This window comes from Bubalus kerabau, chromosome 3, assembly GCF_029407905.1.
Source record: "Bubalus kerabau isolate K-KA32 ecotype Philippines breed swamp buffalo chromosome 3, PCC_UOA_SB_1v2, whole genome shotgun sequence".
Lineage (NCBI taxonomy): Eukaryota > Metazoa > Chordata > Mammalia > Artiodactyla > Bovidae > Bubalus > Bubalus kerabau.
Window position 1 is genome coordinate 155,174,152 of NC_073626.1, and position 16,093 is coordinate 155,190,244.

At 36.7% G+C, this 16,093-nt stretch overlaps 1 protein-coding gene across 12 annotated transcripts in view; it reads right to left on the reverse strand.

Annotated features, from left to right (window-relative positions):
• The window catches only part of IKZF2 (IKAROS family zinc finger 2), a 185,334-nt gene that overhangs the window by 70,153 nt on the left and 99,088 nt on the right, over positions 1-16,093 (reverse strand). For 11 of the 12 annotated variants that reach the window (XM_055573372.1, XM_055573364.1, XM_055573367.1 and 8 more), the window contains one exon: positions 1,156-1,422. In XM_055573372.1, coding sequence (XP_055429347.1) covers positions 1,156-1,422 — 267 coding nt within the window. The remainder of the gene's footprint in view (positions 1-1,155; positions 1,423-16,093) is intronic. The other variant, XM_055573373.1, reaches the window with a different exon arrangement.

Consider the following 16,093-nt stretch of genomic DNA (forward strand, 5'->3'; position numbering starts at 1 on the left):
CCTCTTTGGACATCAGGAAACACTGAGCCTAGCCTCAAAATGCTCTTAACTACATAAGGAATGATGGATAAATTACTTAACTGTTTTGGGCTTCATTTTCTTCATGTGTAAATGAGAAATGTGGACTAAGAAGACGTCAATGTTCCCAGGATCTCTCATGTTTTAAGCATCTACTGACTAAATTGATTACTTAGAAGTCTTTTAAATCAATGTCTTTACTGTGATTTATCTCTCTTCCAAAAGAGTGTCATATTTTAAAACTCTGAGTGTATGACTTATTACTGTTTTGCTCTATGATACCTCTCTGAATTATAGTTAAAGCTATCATTACCTTTAAATCAAATTTCATATGACTTTGAAACTTTTTAAGAGTCAACGATCCACCTACCTTATCACAGTATCATTTCTTGTGTTTACATCAAAAAGAATTTAAATTTTTTACCAAAGGATTTAAAGAGATTTAAATAAGGCCTTCTAAATGAGTTGGTTTTTCTCATTACTCAGATGTCTAAAAGTATATTAATCTGAGGTCCTTTTCCTCACCTGATTCTATGAGTACACATTCCAACCACCCTTTGGTACATTCTACCCTATGTTATCTCCTTGCAGGAGTTATAGTTAAAAATTGCAGGAAAAGGGTGACATCCTGGAACTGGGGAAAATAAGTATCTGTCTCCTACACAGACCCATGGAAGGCAAAGACTGATTGAAAATTGTATTTCAAGAAGTTAATTAGATAAGGTGAAAATGATCCACTATTATATAAATGCATGAGGACCACATTATAGGATAAATGTTTACCTAGCAAACTCTATTCTCTGCCCATGGGTATGGTAAAATATGTATAGGAGTACAAAAAGATCAAGTTACACAATGAAATTCTCCTATACCTTTTGAACCCTCATCATATTATTGCTATATTAAGAACTGTGGAAACTGAATCCCAAACTTCTTTTTGAAATGCTATTCAGATCTGAAGGCTGGAAGTCAAGACCCAGGCTACTTGCTGCTTTTCAGCAATCCAATACTAGCAGAATTCTGAAAAAGGAGTTTCACCATTGCCACCCCTGAATAAAAAGGAAAGAGAATAGATGTCAGGTAATATCAACATCAGATGTCACAGGCAGTCATCAGGTTATTCTTTCAGCTGCTTACCAGTGTGACTCCTTTTATGTACCATAAGCACATTGGGCCCAATGCAAACCATGCCACAGACGTCACATTTCAGTTTACCATTCGGAAGCCGGATTCCTCCCTCGCCTTGAAGCTCCTGGACTTTCCTGTTGTCTGCCACCTCGCTGCTTTCAATTAGGGGTTCTTCTAGGCTGCTACCCTCATCATGGCCCCTGATCTCATCTTCGCGGCTCAGGGGTTTCCTGTCACACTCTTCATCACTCTGCATTTCTAGCTTTACTGAATTTGCTGTAATTTAAAGAAGAAAGGAAGACATTTTGAGTGCATGTTATGTGTAGTCACCTACATCTCTTTCCCACACATTGCCATTCTATTAACATGGCTGGAAATACTGTAGAATACAGCATATTCTCTATAGAATAAAGTCCATCCCTCATGCAACATTATACGTGCTTTGCTCCAAGGTACTCCAGTGAAGCTTCGGTATGAGAGTGAAGACGACCTAGGGAAGCTCACGGTAAAGAGAATGATGCTTTATTTTTACACACATGTTTTTCTTCAATTCAGGGGTACACTTTTTAAGCAAGTCCTTAAACAACTGGTATTGTTAGATTTTTGAGTTTGTCATTAAGGTGACTGAGACAGGATTATGAAAAGGCGAAGAGAGATACTACTTAACCCACTGAGCTACACCTTTTCTTAACTATATATATATACACACACATACACACACACACACACACACACACACACACACACATCGGAGAAGGCAATGGCACCCCACTCCAGTACTCTTGCCTAGAAAATCCCATGGATGGAGGAGCCTGGAAGGCTGCAGTCCATGGGGTCGCTGAGGGTCGGACACGACTGAACGACTTCATTTTCACTTTTCACTTTCATGCATTGGAAAAGGAAAGGGCAATCCACTCCAGTGTTCTTGCCTGGAGAATCCCAGGGACAGGGGAGCCTGGTGGGCTGCCGTCTATGGGGTCGTACAGAGTCGGACACGAGTGAAGTGACTTAGCAGCATATATATATACACACACACACACACACACAAGTCATAGTCTCTGTTTTCCGTTAGAGCACTTGTGTAAACCTGCCTTTGAAATGAGCAAGAGAAACAACTCGGGATGTTAAGCCAGCAAATGTCTTAGACACATGAAGTCATCCAGGCAAGGCAAATATTCTAAAAATCAGACTAAATAATACAATCAGTTGAGAGTTATATAGATGAAGGGCAGAGTGCACAGAAGTCACATGCTCTTAAGCTACTCTGCTTTTTTATTTCCTGTGTGAAAAAAGTTCTCCATAGAACATATTAGTCTGCAAATCAAAGTATTCCAACTTTAATCTATGCACACCAAAAAGCAGTGAATGACAGGAATGGCATAGCATGCATGCACACACTTGTGACTGTTAAGAAATTTAATGCCTTCTGTTTGCTGTTTTTGGATCATCCCACTGAAAAGTTGGAATTTTGTTAGCACAGCCCTCATGCTGGATTGCTGACAGAGTCCTTTCACAGAGCAGAAGCAAGCTTTAAGAGAATACCAGGTTTTATCCACTGATCTTGAAAATTTCTCAAGAAACCATATCAAAGTTACTAAGCAAAACAAATTATTTGGTATTACTTGAATAGAGGAAATATTTTCATAAAAAGGAAGTACTTTTTTTTTTACGGCAATTGTTTTCTTAGAGAAACCACCCCTTCTCTGCCTCGTTATTAGTTCTTATGACAGGCAGCACATACTATCAAAATGACTCCTCCATACTCCCTCCGTGGAACTCCCCTGTGAACCACAGACAGTGTGGTACAACGTGGGGATCACTAGATTGAGTTAGGAGAACTGGCTTTGACATTTACTGCAATATAATCTTAAACCAGTTACTTAACCTCTGAATTTTATGTCTTTCATTTACAAAGTGGAGATGAATTCAGATTACAGAATAATGTTTAAGCACAATAGTTGAGCTATTAAGAGCAGTGTCTAGCAGTGGTACTTAGTATTACACAAGGAGTGTCACGTTGTGCATAGTGCTAAGTTCTCCATGTCCTCTACAAAATCGGGATGATAATGGCACCCACTTCCTAGGACAGATGTAAGCATTAAATGTCTAAATATAAAAAATGGGCTTACTATTAATTTTCTTTGGACAAAAGTGTTTTTATTCCATAAAGTTTTTGTAAAGATCAATTAACGAAACAGTACGTAAACTAACCTAAGAACTACAAAGGGATACACAGCCTTCTTGCCTCATCTCTAATAGAATATGTATATCTTGGGTTTTACCCTATTTAGAAATTAACACTGCTTTACTGGGTTTTGAGAAGAGTATAGACAATATTTTTCCATCTTAATATTTCCAATATGCTAAGATATTTGTGGCATACAAGAAGTATTTCAGGTAGTATTCCCTGAAGCATTTTAATTAACTGATTAAGAATTTTCTTTAAGGTATTTTCTTATATGTTTAAAGAATCCATTAACAGAATAACAAAAAATGAATCATCGTAAAGGATTAGATTTAGAAAAGGCAGAGGAACTAGAGATCAAAATGCCAACATCCACTGGATAGTCAAAAAAGCAAGAGAGTTCCAGAAAAATATCTATTTCTGCTTTATTGACTATGCCAAAGCCTTTGACTGTGTGGATCACAACAAACTATGGAAAATTCTTAAAGAGATGGGAATACCAGACCACCTAACCTGTCTCCTGAGAAATCTGTACACAGGTCAGGAAGCAACAGTTAGAACTGGACATGGAACAACAGACTGGTTCAAAACTGGGAAAGCGGTATGTCAAGGCTGTATATTGTCACCCTGCTTATTTAACTTATATGCAGAGTACATCATGAGAAACACTGGGCTGGATGAAGCACAATCTGGAATTAAGATTACTGAGAGAAATGTCAATAACCTCAGATATGCAGATGACATCACCCTTATGGCAGAAAAAAGAGGAACTAAAGAGCCTCTTGATGAAAGTGAAAAAGAAGAGTGAAAAAGCTGGCTTAAAACTCAACGTTCAGAAAACGAAGATCATGGCATCTGGTCCCATCACTTCATGGCAAATAGATAGGAAACAATGGAAACAGTGAGAGACTTATTTTTGGGGGCTCCAAAATAACTTCAGATGGTCACTGCAGCCATGAAATTAAGACACTTGCTCTTTGGAAGAAAAGTTATGACCAACCTAGATAGCATATTAAAAAGCAGAGACATTACTTTGCCAACAAAGGTCCATCTAGTCAAAGACATAGTTTTTCCAGTGGTCATGTATGGACGTGAGAGTTGGACCTTAAAGAAAGCTGAGCACTGAAGAACTGATCCTTTTGAACTGTGGTGTTGGAGAAGACTCTTGAGAGATCCTTGGACTGCAAGGAGATCCAACCAGTCCATCCTAAAGGAAATCAGTCCTGAATATTTGTTGGAAGGACTCATACTGAAGCTGAAAATCCAATACTTTGGCCACCTGATGCGATGAACTGACTGATTTGAAAAGACCCTGATGCTAGGAAAGATTGAAGGAGGGAGGAGAAGGGGACAACAGAGGATGAAATGGTTAGATGGCATCACCGACTCAATGGACATGAGTCTGAGTAAACTCCGGGAGTTGGTGATGGACAGGGGAGCCTGGTGTGCTGCAGTCCATGGGGTCGCAGTCAGACAGACACGATTGAGCGACTGAACTGAACTGAACTGAGCTGAAAGGATAAAAAATGAAAATTATGTCCTTTTCTACCTAAAGTTCACCCATTCCTCAGTTCTGGTCTCAAAATCAGCCATAATCCTTGTCTTCTATTTAGAATTGTGTGTGTACATGTGTGTACATATGTGTATACATGTGTATATACAGGTCACTCTTTTTACACAAACTGAGCTGACTTTAATTTTCCTTTCTTCAGTTAATAATATCTGTTCAATATTTTCCACATTAGTACAAAGAAATCAGGCTTCCCAGGTGGCTTAGTGATATAAAGAATCCTTTGCAGGAGCTGCAGAAGATGTGGGTTCCATCCTCGAGTTGGGAAGATTGCCTGGAGAAGGAAATGGCAACCCACTTCACTATTCTTGCCTGGGAAAACCCATGGACACAGGAGCCTCGTGGGCTACAGTCTATGGGTCACAAAAGTGTCAGATACAACTGAGCAACTGAGCACACAGGCACAAACACAGAAATCTACACTGTTCTTTTCCAATACCTGCATAAAATTTATTTTACAAACATAATATATTCACCCAGGCTATTAAGATTATTTAGTGCTATTATAGACATTATTGTATAATATACCATACAAAACTGTTAATCTGATAAAAACCAGTTATCTTACTTTAGACTTTTAATCTGCATTTTTTTATTGTGAATAAAGTTGGGTATCTTTTTCATGTTTAAATGTGTTCTCTCTTTTTTTTTTTTAGAAATGCCTATCAAAATTCTTTGCCCATTTTTCCACTAGGTTGTCAGCCTTTCTCACTGAATTTAAATGCTTTATATAGTAAGGAACTTAGCCCTGTGTCTGATATGTTTTGCAAAAACTTTGGTATATTTTTTTACTCCAGGGTATTTTTTTGGCGTGTATGTTAAATTTTTTACATTTTGAGTTTTAACATTTTTGTTAAATATATTTAAGCCATAACAATTATGACTTCTGGATTCCATATCTTGCTTCTATAGTTTTTCCATATTCCGAGAAATTCTTCCATTTTTTTCTGAGAAGGAAAACTGTTCTAATCAATGTAAAAATACTACTGGTTACCCTACATAGTCCCATGTTTCATTTGTAACTGTCACATAAAGGGAAAATTAAGAAAGAAAACAAATGAAAAATATGACTTAATGTAGCATGATTTCATATACCAGCCTGTGAGCAAATTTTCCCACACATTAAAGTCATGTACTAAAGATCACAAATTTCACGGCAATGCTATCACTTACATTCTTGAACTAGTCAACATCTGATAAGCTGCCTTTAATGAGTATAAAGTCTACCCACATTTCATTTCAGGAACTGAAGAAAGGTATATCTAAAAGAAGTTAAGTCTGAACGTATGGGCCTCTTCAATTTCAAAAGAGTACAAAATTATGACTTGATGTTCTACTAAATTATCTTTTCCCTCAGGAGAATATTAGAATATGGACAGTAAAACAACATTAAACATTAGTAAAAATGTTATTTAACGATTTATCAGGGCTTCCTTGCTGGCTCTGTGGTAAAAGAATCCGCCTGCCAATGCAGGAGTTATGGGTTTGATCTCTGGTCCGGGAAGATCACACATGCAACAGAGCAGATAAGCCCAAGTGCCACAACTATTGAGCCTGTGCTTAAGAGCCCAGGAGCCTCAAATACTGAGCACCCACAGGCCACAACTACTGCAGCCTGAAAGCCCTAGAGCACATGCTCTGAAACAAGAGATGTCATCAGAATGAGAAGCCTGTGCATTACATCTAGAGGGTAGCCTCTACTTGCAACAACCAGAGAAAAGCCCATGCAGCAACGAACCCAGCAGTAAAAAAATAAAATTTAAAATAGTTTAAAAAGTCCAGTTTATGAGATGTTACCATTATGGTTAGAACTTTCTTTTCTATCTACAGAAGAACATACTTGAGATGAATATCCAAAAGCATAGATTTACTAGAACTAAATATAAAAGAAGTGGTAAACTATAGTAAGAAACTAAGATAAGAAAGCTTTCTAAAGTGAACAATGCAAAGAAAGAGAGGAAAATAATAGAATGGGAAAGAATAGCGATTTCTTCAGGAAGATTAGCAATACCAAGGGACCATTTCATGCAAAGATATGCACAATAAACGACAGAAATGGTATGGACCTAACAGAATTAGAAGATATTAGGAAGAGGTGGCTAGAATACAGAGAAGAGCTATACAAAAAAGGTCTTAATGACCTGGATAACCACGATGGTGTGATCAGTCACCTAGAGCCAGACATCCTGGGGTGCGAAGTCAAGCAGGCCTTAGGAAGCATTACTAGGAACAAAGCTAGTGGAGGTTACAGAATTCCAGCTGAGCTATTTCAAATCATAAAAGATGATGCCGTTAAAGTGCTGCTCTAAATATGCCAGAAAATTTGGAAAACACATCAGTGGCCACAGGAATAGGAAAGGTTAGTTTTCATTCCAACCCCAAATAAGGACCATGCCAAAGAATGTTCAAACTACCACACAACTGTACTCATATCACATGCTGGCAAAGTAATGCTCAAAATCCTTCTAGCTAGGCTTTAACAGTATGTGAACTGAAAATTTCCAGATGTGCCAACTGGATTTAGAAAAGGCAGAGGAACCAGAGATCAAATTTCCAACATCCACTGGACCACAGAAAAAGCAAGGGAATTCCAGAAAAAACATCTACTTCTGCTTCATTGACTATGCCAAAGCCTTTGACTGTGTGGATCACAATAAACTGTGGAAAATTCTGAAAGAGATGGGAATACCAGACCACCTGACCTGTCTCCTGAGAAATCTGTATGCAGGTCAGGAAGCAACAGTTAGAACTGGACATGGAACAACAGACTGGTACCAAATTGGGAAAGGAGTACGTCAAGGCTGTATATTGTCACTTTGCTTATTTAACTTATATGCAGAGTACATCATGAGAAATGCTGGGCTGGATGAAGCACAAGCTGGAATCAAGATTGCTGGGAGAAATACCAATAACCTCAGATATGCAGATGACACCACCCTTATGGCAGAAAGCAAAGAGGAACTAAAGAGACTCTTGATGAAAGTGAAAGAGAGTGAAAGAGCTGGTTTAAAACTCAACATTCAAAAAACGAAGATCATGGAACCCAGTCCCATCACTTCATGGCAAATAGATGGGGAAACAATGGAAACAGTGAGAGACTTCATTTTGGGGGGCACCAAAATCATTGCAGATGGTGACTGCAGCCATGAAATTAAAAGACACCTGCTCCTTGGAAGAAAAGCTATGACAAACCTAGACAGCATAATAAAAAGCAGAGACATCACTTTGCCAACAAAGGTCCATATAGTCAAAGCTAAGGTTTTTCCAGGAGTCTAGTAAGGATGTGAGAGCTGGACCATCAAGAAGGCTGAGTGCTGAAGAATTGATGCTTTCAAACTGTGGTGCTGCAGAAGATTCAATGAGAGTCCCTTGTAGGGCAAGGAGATCAAACCAATCAATCCTAAAGGAAATCAATCCTGAATATTCACTGGAGGGAATGATGCTGAAGCTAAAGTTCCAATACTTGGGCTACCTGATGCAAAGAGCTGACTCACTGGAAAAGACCCTGATGCTGGGAAAGATTGAAGGCAGGAGGAGAAGCAGATGACAGAGTATGAGATGGATGGTATCACTGATTCAATGGACATGAGTTTGAGCATGTTTCGGGAGACAGTTTCGGACAGGGAAGTCCAGCATGCTGCAGTCCGTGAGGTCACAAAGATTTGGACATAACTTAGTGACTGAACAACAAAACTATAGTAATCTTTTCTCTAACAATATTATACTCTGAGGAATTATGTATTTGCTTTGTATGAATATATATACTATTGCTATAGTAAATAATAATTCATATTTATTGATATAGTAAATCAATAAAATGCAACACATTTTAATATATACATGGCATAGGTTTTTTCATAAATATGGTGGATGTGCTTATTCACTCAGTCATGTCTGACTCTTTGCGATCCCATGGACTGTAGCCCACCAGGCTCCTCTGTCCTCGGGGATTCTTCAGGCAAGAATACTGGAGTGGGTTGCCATTCCCTTCTCCAGAGATCCTCCCATCCCAGGGATTGAACCCAGGTCTCCTGCATATCAGGCAGATTTTTTACCATCTGAGCCACCATGGAAGCTAAATATGGTGTCCTATTGTACAAATAAAATTCCATTCTAATTAATATTTAGCTCATCTTACCAAAATTAAGTTGAAATTCTAAGATAAAAGTGATTACTTAAAATGATCAGAATTTTAACTGTTAAATAAAATATTTTTCCTACTCAAAGAACCTACAAGATATTCTCCTATTATTTATTTTTATCCTATTATTACTTAGGATTTTTCTAATTAATCTAGGGCATCTAATATTTTAACTATTAATGATTAAATTTGTGTTTGGGAAATGTATACTCTAAATTATAAATTACATATTGACTGTAGTTACATGAAGTCACTATAAATTAATCACTGAATAAAAATCAAAGTAGTGGCGCTATCAAATTTTTGAAATTAAACTTTAACTCTTTATCATATAGTATTCCTTTTATAATTTGGTTAAAAGAAAGGCATTCTAATACATGGCTAATTTCTTCTAAGAAAATGTTAGTATAAATGAAATCTTATTACTGTACATCAACAACAAGAATTACTTTTCAAGTTTATTTTCTTGATAGAAAATGAAGAATGTAAAAATTCAAGCATATCCATGTGAAATTATACACATTTTAATATATTGAGAAGCATTAACAGTTTAATGAAAACAATATTTTGTCAGAATAATTAGCAATGAAAAACGGATGTGAAATAAGATTTTAATTGATCAATTTGTTCTTTGTTATTCAATATTGTAGCCACAAATAACTATGATATACAGCTGGTGAATATTTTCAATGAAAAAATAAAATGTTTATTATAGGTATTTTTTTCCCCTTTAACTTGAAGGAGATGATACATTTCACAGTTTTAAATAAAGAAGAGTCGAATTTTAAAGTATCCAAAAAGGTTACACTGATTCTTTGTTACTTTGATTCTTTTAGTACACTTGGAGGTTTGTAAACACAATTAAAGGATAATAATTGTTGATTGAAAAGACTTTTATAATCAATTTTATACAGATAAAGCTTTGAATATATTTCAGGATAAAATATTCCACATATATAGTTATGAAAAAAATTGCTTCATAATGCAAACGTTTAAGGATTAAAGATTTATCCCCTTCTTTATGCTTTCCAACTACTATTCTTGAACTTTAGGATATAGCTTATAGATTCTATAAAAATGCATGTTTTAATCACCTCCATTTACATGTGATCACCCCAATGCCAAGAAGTAAAGAGATTCACATAAAAGCTCTTATAAATGATTCCCAGGCCAAAGAAATTTCAATAATAAAAGCTTTTCAGTAAACATACTGGATTGTCTACACTCAAAGCCTTCATAATCATCAGTTTCAAGATACATACTACTGAGTGGATAAAGTTACATTGGACTTGTCTTAAATTCACTAGCATGGTATTAAATAAAATGATAACCTAATAAGGGTATTTACACAGCTAAACATATATATAGATCACTGCTTTTTTTTTTTTAAAAAAAAAAAGGCAGAAAACCAAATGGGGAAAAATCATGCTGTTTCGTGAAGCTGTTAAAAGACATTATTTTAATTCAGTCTATTTCATAATGACGTTTTCATTACCACTATTATACTTTAAAAACTAAAGACAATTCAAAATCCAAATGTATACCACTTAAAAATGAAATGCACAATGCTGTTACATACATTAATAGACCTCACACAGTAGAGCTCATCCACTTCAATCAATAAGACACAAGGACCAAAATGAAATCTGTTTAAAACTCATTGAGCCAGCAAATACTTATTATGTGCCTAATATTGTGCTGCCCCAAAAGTTTATTTGCCATCGATACTTTGCTAAAATTGATTATGAAGGTTTAAGACTAAAAGCTGAAGAATATTTTTCACTTAAATAAGAAACCTGTATTAGCAGGATGGTATGTACCCAGCTCAAGGAAGAGTTTATGAGTAAAAAGTACAGGAAATATTTCACTAGCATGTAATTTGGTTACATACTGAATTTATTGACCTAAATAGTACATAAATGTGAAGAGATTTTTCCTTAGAAATTCCTATTTTTTATTAACTTGACCAAATTACCAACTTATGTAAGATGGTACGAGAGCATTTGATTTTGCAATGTCTGGCACTTGATGGCTTCAAATAAAATTCTCCGCTTTTAACATCTGGGGGGAAGATCACTTTTTTACACAGATGGAGAAATATATTCAGTTAATTTTGAATTATAAAAGTGAAATAAATTATATCCTCATCATTAGAATGAGCTTTTCACAGATAAGCCTATCATTTGTTAAATGTCAAGTTTTTGAAAAATCACAGAAACCAGAACCTAAAATACCATTATTAAAATATATTTAAAATCTAAATTAAACTTTATACAACTTAAAACTTTATTATTAGTATGAGTTTATTCTATTCATCCATGAACAGATAATTGAAATTTCCTAGCAAGGAAAATAATGCAAAGGGATTATGATTTACTTGCTGTATTTGAAAAGATATAATATTTATCTTATGGAGTATAAAATAGGCCTTTTATCTTAATTACTATTCACTTAGTGATTTATTTCTGTTTAATTTCCAAACTATAATTTTCAACTCAATTTTTAAGGAAGTAAGTAGTCAACACTATGGGAGCTAAAGAAATATTTCTTTCACAGTGCTAATAATAAAAGATAGCTAAAATGCCATTCTTATCAAGTTCGGGGAAAAAACCTTTCAGGTGTGATGTGTAAGTAGACTTTCATATGCTTGGTTTCTGTTGTGTGAACATTTAAGAGGACACTTACATTGTGTTATTACTTACAAGCATCAATTTCTCCAGGGCTATGCCAGATACTTGAAATGGTGTTATACACACTAATTGAATCAATATGTCTATCTAATAATCTGTTGAAGTTGCCTCTGAGCTCATACAACTCTGGTTTAAACTTTCAAACAAGAAACACCAAACATGATTAAATTCATGTTAACAGCACAGCAGCTGTTTAAATAATGTGTTAAAAACACAAACTGCTTTCCAAACTCTGAAGTAAAGCATAATTATTTACTAACCAACTTTCCAGCCATCTACACAATTAAAGTAAAATCCTCACAACAAAAATTAAGGTATGTGCAATCATTTTTCAAAGAATTTCCTCAACAAATTTTCACACAATATAAACACTCTGTTCCTTTTAACTGGAAATAAATTAATACATACATCTTACAAAACAGCTCCCTCGTAGCATCCTTAAAGTATTCATTTTAGAAATGGTTGGACAAGTCCAGACACTGGTGTCACTCAACTGCAGCTGAGGCATTTGGGGGTAGCATTCTAAGTCTGCACATCACATTACCTCATTTTCTTTAAGTCCCTGCTCTCTCTCTCTCTCTCCTTTCCCCAATATAGTTAGATTATATATTTCTTAGACCTACTAGAGTAACTTGATCAAGACAGTCCTGGTTCTGAAATATGATTACTATTCTAAAAGCACTATAGAAGAAAAGTACTCTGCACTTGATTGAAGGAAACCAGGGTCTTTACTTCCCTTTCTGCCACTTAACTAGTTCTGGGACCTCGGGAAATTTGTTTATTTTGACTCAGCCTCCTGCATCACCTGAAACATGGGGAAAATAACACTTGATGTTCCTGAAAACAGAAGCCTAGATAAAACAGTCTCTACATTAAGGATTTAGAATCCTTCTAATAATTGTAATAATACAAAAATAATTTATAATTCTTATTGATTTAAAACAATTCACATTGTCTCATTGGATACTCAGAACCACAGTGGATTATAGGTAGGACAGACACAGATAAATGGAGGTTGGTTGCTAAGTAACATACCCAAGGATGCTAAACTAGTAAATATCAATGCAAGATTTTCTGCCTTTTGTCTTCGCCATCTTCCTATGACACAATACTGCCTGTCCAATTAAGCAAGTAACTAATAGTAGTATTACATTTAGAAAAAATATCAGTCCTGAGAAAATAGATCTTTCTGATGCTATAAAACTGTGCCCATAAGTTGAAGAAGTTACCAGGAATTCAAGCCCACATGGGTCAGATAAAATAAAAATACGTTTCCATAAACTGAGGTGTAGATGAATACTTTCAAATCTGGGAGGCTTGTGCCTACTCAAATGAAATACTTTTTCATTTGTAGATTTACTTTGGTCTCAAGGCAGGGATAGGTTCACGTAGTGCAACAAGTTCCTGAAGAATCTGCCAATATTCAATCCTTTTCCTGATCCCTACTTTTTCTATATTCCCTGTCATGACTTACGGGTGGTAGGTAAAGACAGCCATTTGAGGAATAAGTCGCTATTATCAACTTTAATCTCTAAACCAACAGTTATAGAGGATGGCATTTTAGGACTTCCTTTGTGGTCACATTTTGACAGTCTTGTGTCAATTTTTGTTACAAAGATAAATCCTATCGATGAGTAGCTCATGCAATATTTCATGTACATTTAAAGAGATCGTCACAACAAAATAAATACCAAAAAATTACTCTACCTCCTTGAAAAAGAAAAACCAAGTAAAACTAAGGAGCTGAGACCTGTGACCCTTGATGCTCTCCCACAACACACATGACCTTCTACAACAGGCCCATCAGCAGACAACACACCTTTACTGACCAGCACAGTGGCACCACCGCAGCCCAAGGATGAAGTTTTTATTTTCCGGCAGACAACTAGTTCTTGGGAAATGTACAACATGGAGAAAATAAGCCTAGTTTAAACAGAAATGCCACAGGCAAACAAGAGTCTATCCTGTTATCCATCCTTTAAATAAATGACTGCATTTATCAAGTCCCAGAGATTCAGTATCTGCCATGTCTTGCATATCCAACTTCTTTTTGTTACATTTTAATGGGCAACACAGAACTCCTTTTAAGACTGCCCATGTCCTCTCACCTGGAACAATTTCAACAACTTTCTAGCTGGGTCTCTCTTCAGGATTTTGCCACACTCCACACCCCCAATTCTCTTCCTAAAGCTGAGCTCATGTTACTCTTTTAAATGTTTTCCTTAACTGGACTGTTTGCTACCTACAAATTAAAGACAAAGGTATCAGTGTGGACTTTAAGGACCTCCACAGCAGTTCCATCATTGCTCTTGGTCCTATGTCCTATTACTCCCTTAGTTATTCATACTTTTTGCAGCCATTCTTCCTGGAACTTATCCCATACATCCCTATTTACTTTTTTTTTTTTTTTTTTTACTGATCCTTATTTTTTCTAGAGTCTTTCTCCTACTTCTATCAATGTCAGCATATCATCAAAGCTCATTGCATGTAAGTCACTTCAGTCATGTCTGACTCTGTGTGACCCTATGGACTGTAGCCCACCAGGCTCCTCTGTCCATGGGATCTTCTCCAGGCAAGAATACTGGAGTGGGTTGCCGTGCCCTCCTCCACAGGGTCTTCCTGACCCAGGGATCAAACCCAGGTCTCATGTCTCTTGTACTGGCAGGCAGGTTCTTTACCACGAGCACCACCTGGGAAGCCCCTCAAAGCTCACTTATCTTCTACCTTTTTCATGAAGTACTCCCTGTGCAAAAAGATGCATTACAGTGATTTCATTCAAATATTTGCCTTTAACTCTACATTCCCTGATAGCTCACCTGGTAAAGAATCCACCTGCAATGTAGGTGACCCCAGTTTGATCCCTGGGTTTGGAAGATCCGCTGGAGAAGGGATAGGCTACCCACTCCAGTATTCTTGGGTTTCCCTTGTGGCTCAGCTGGTAAAGAATCTTCCTGCAGTGCTGGAGACCTGGGTTCGATCCCTGGGTTGGGAAGATTCCCTAGAGAAGGGAAGGGCTACCAACTCCAATATTCTGGCCTAGAGAAATCCATGGACTGTACAGTCCATGGGGTTACAAAGAGTCAGACATGACTGAGTGACTTTCACACACTACATTCCCTATGGTATAAGATTTTTTAAAAGAAATGCTTTATTCACAATTGTAAAACTGTCTTCCCCTTACATATACTAGATGCTCAGTGAATGTTCATTGAACTCTTGTTGCAGCTGATTTACCTATCATACTTCTTTTTGTTTAAGAGACTGCACATAAATAATTATAATAGAGCTAGGTATTAAACACAAATCAGCAACATAACATTAATTAAAGGGCCACTGCATAAAAGAAAAGACTTTAAGTGCATTATATACATCACTGATATAATCATAACAGATGCTCTGTGAAGTATATAATACTACCTTCATTTTACAGGTGAGAAAACTAAAGCTCAAAATGGGTGAAGTAACTTGTCCAGGTCACACATCTATTCAGAGCCAGATCTGAAACTAGAACTGAGAACTAAAGACCAAATTCTTGCTATTTCCCCTGTGTCATCAAAAGCAAAATCAGTTACCAGTTAACAGTAAAGGAAAACAGGGATGCCAGTATGTTAAGGAAGAGTAACTTTGGATGGGTGTGTGCCATCTGCCATTTTCTCTACTGCATGTAGAACACAGGTGTAGTAGTTTGCCAGCTTTGAGTAAAGAGAAATTTGTCTGAGAGACTGTTCTGGAAGAAGACCAGCTTCCACTGCCAGATTTTCTGAGCATGGATTTTATTTCATATAAGAGCAATCTACTTTGAACTGGTGTTTGGCAACCATCTGCTTAACATAACTGTGGGAGGTTTGTGAAGCAAATTGCATTCTGAAATTCTCTCTTTTAATAAGGGGAGTACAAATTTTCTAACCAAACTTCTGTAAGAAATAAAATTATTACTATAAAATCCAGCTGAGTGGGCATATTCTCGAAAGGATCCACACATGAGATCGCCAGAGGTCACTGAGGACACTTAAACCAGGTCAGAAGGCAGTGCCGCCGGCACGCTAAAGAGAAAGAGATAAGAAATGGAGCAGGATTTCCATTACGGGGCAAGAATGACAGAGGAAAGAACCAACGCCAGGAGATGCACTTCATCAGCTTTACTGAGTCTCTGAACAGAAAGTGACGGAGGAACCCAACAGCTTTCCTACCCTGGGTTCAAGTATCCCTGAGTGCCAAAACCCACAAAAAACATCAAGCCTACAGAAGTTCTTTCCCTGATGTTCTTTTCATAAACACTTCACTATTTGTGTGAAATAAGCAGAGTCAATATTTGGCGCTGAGATGCAGAGGACTGTTTGGTTAAAAATGTTAAATCAAGA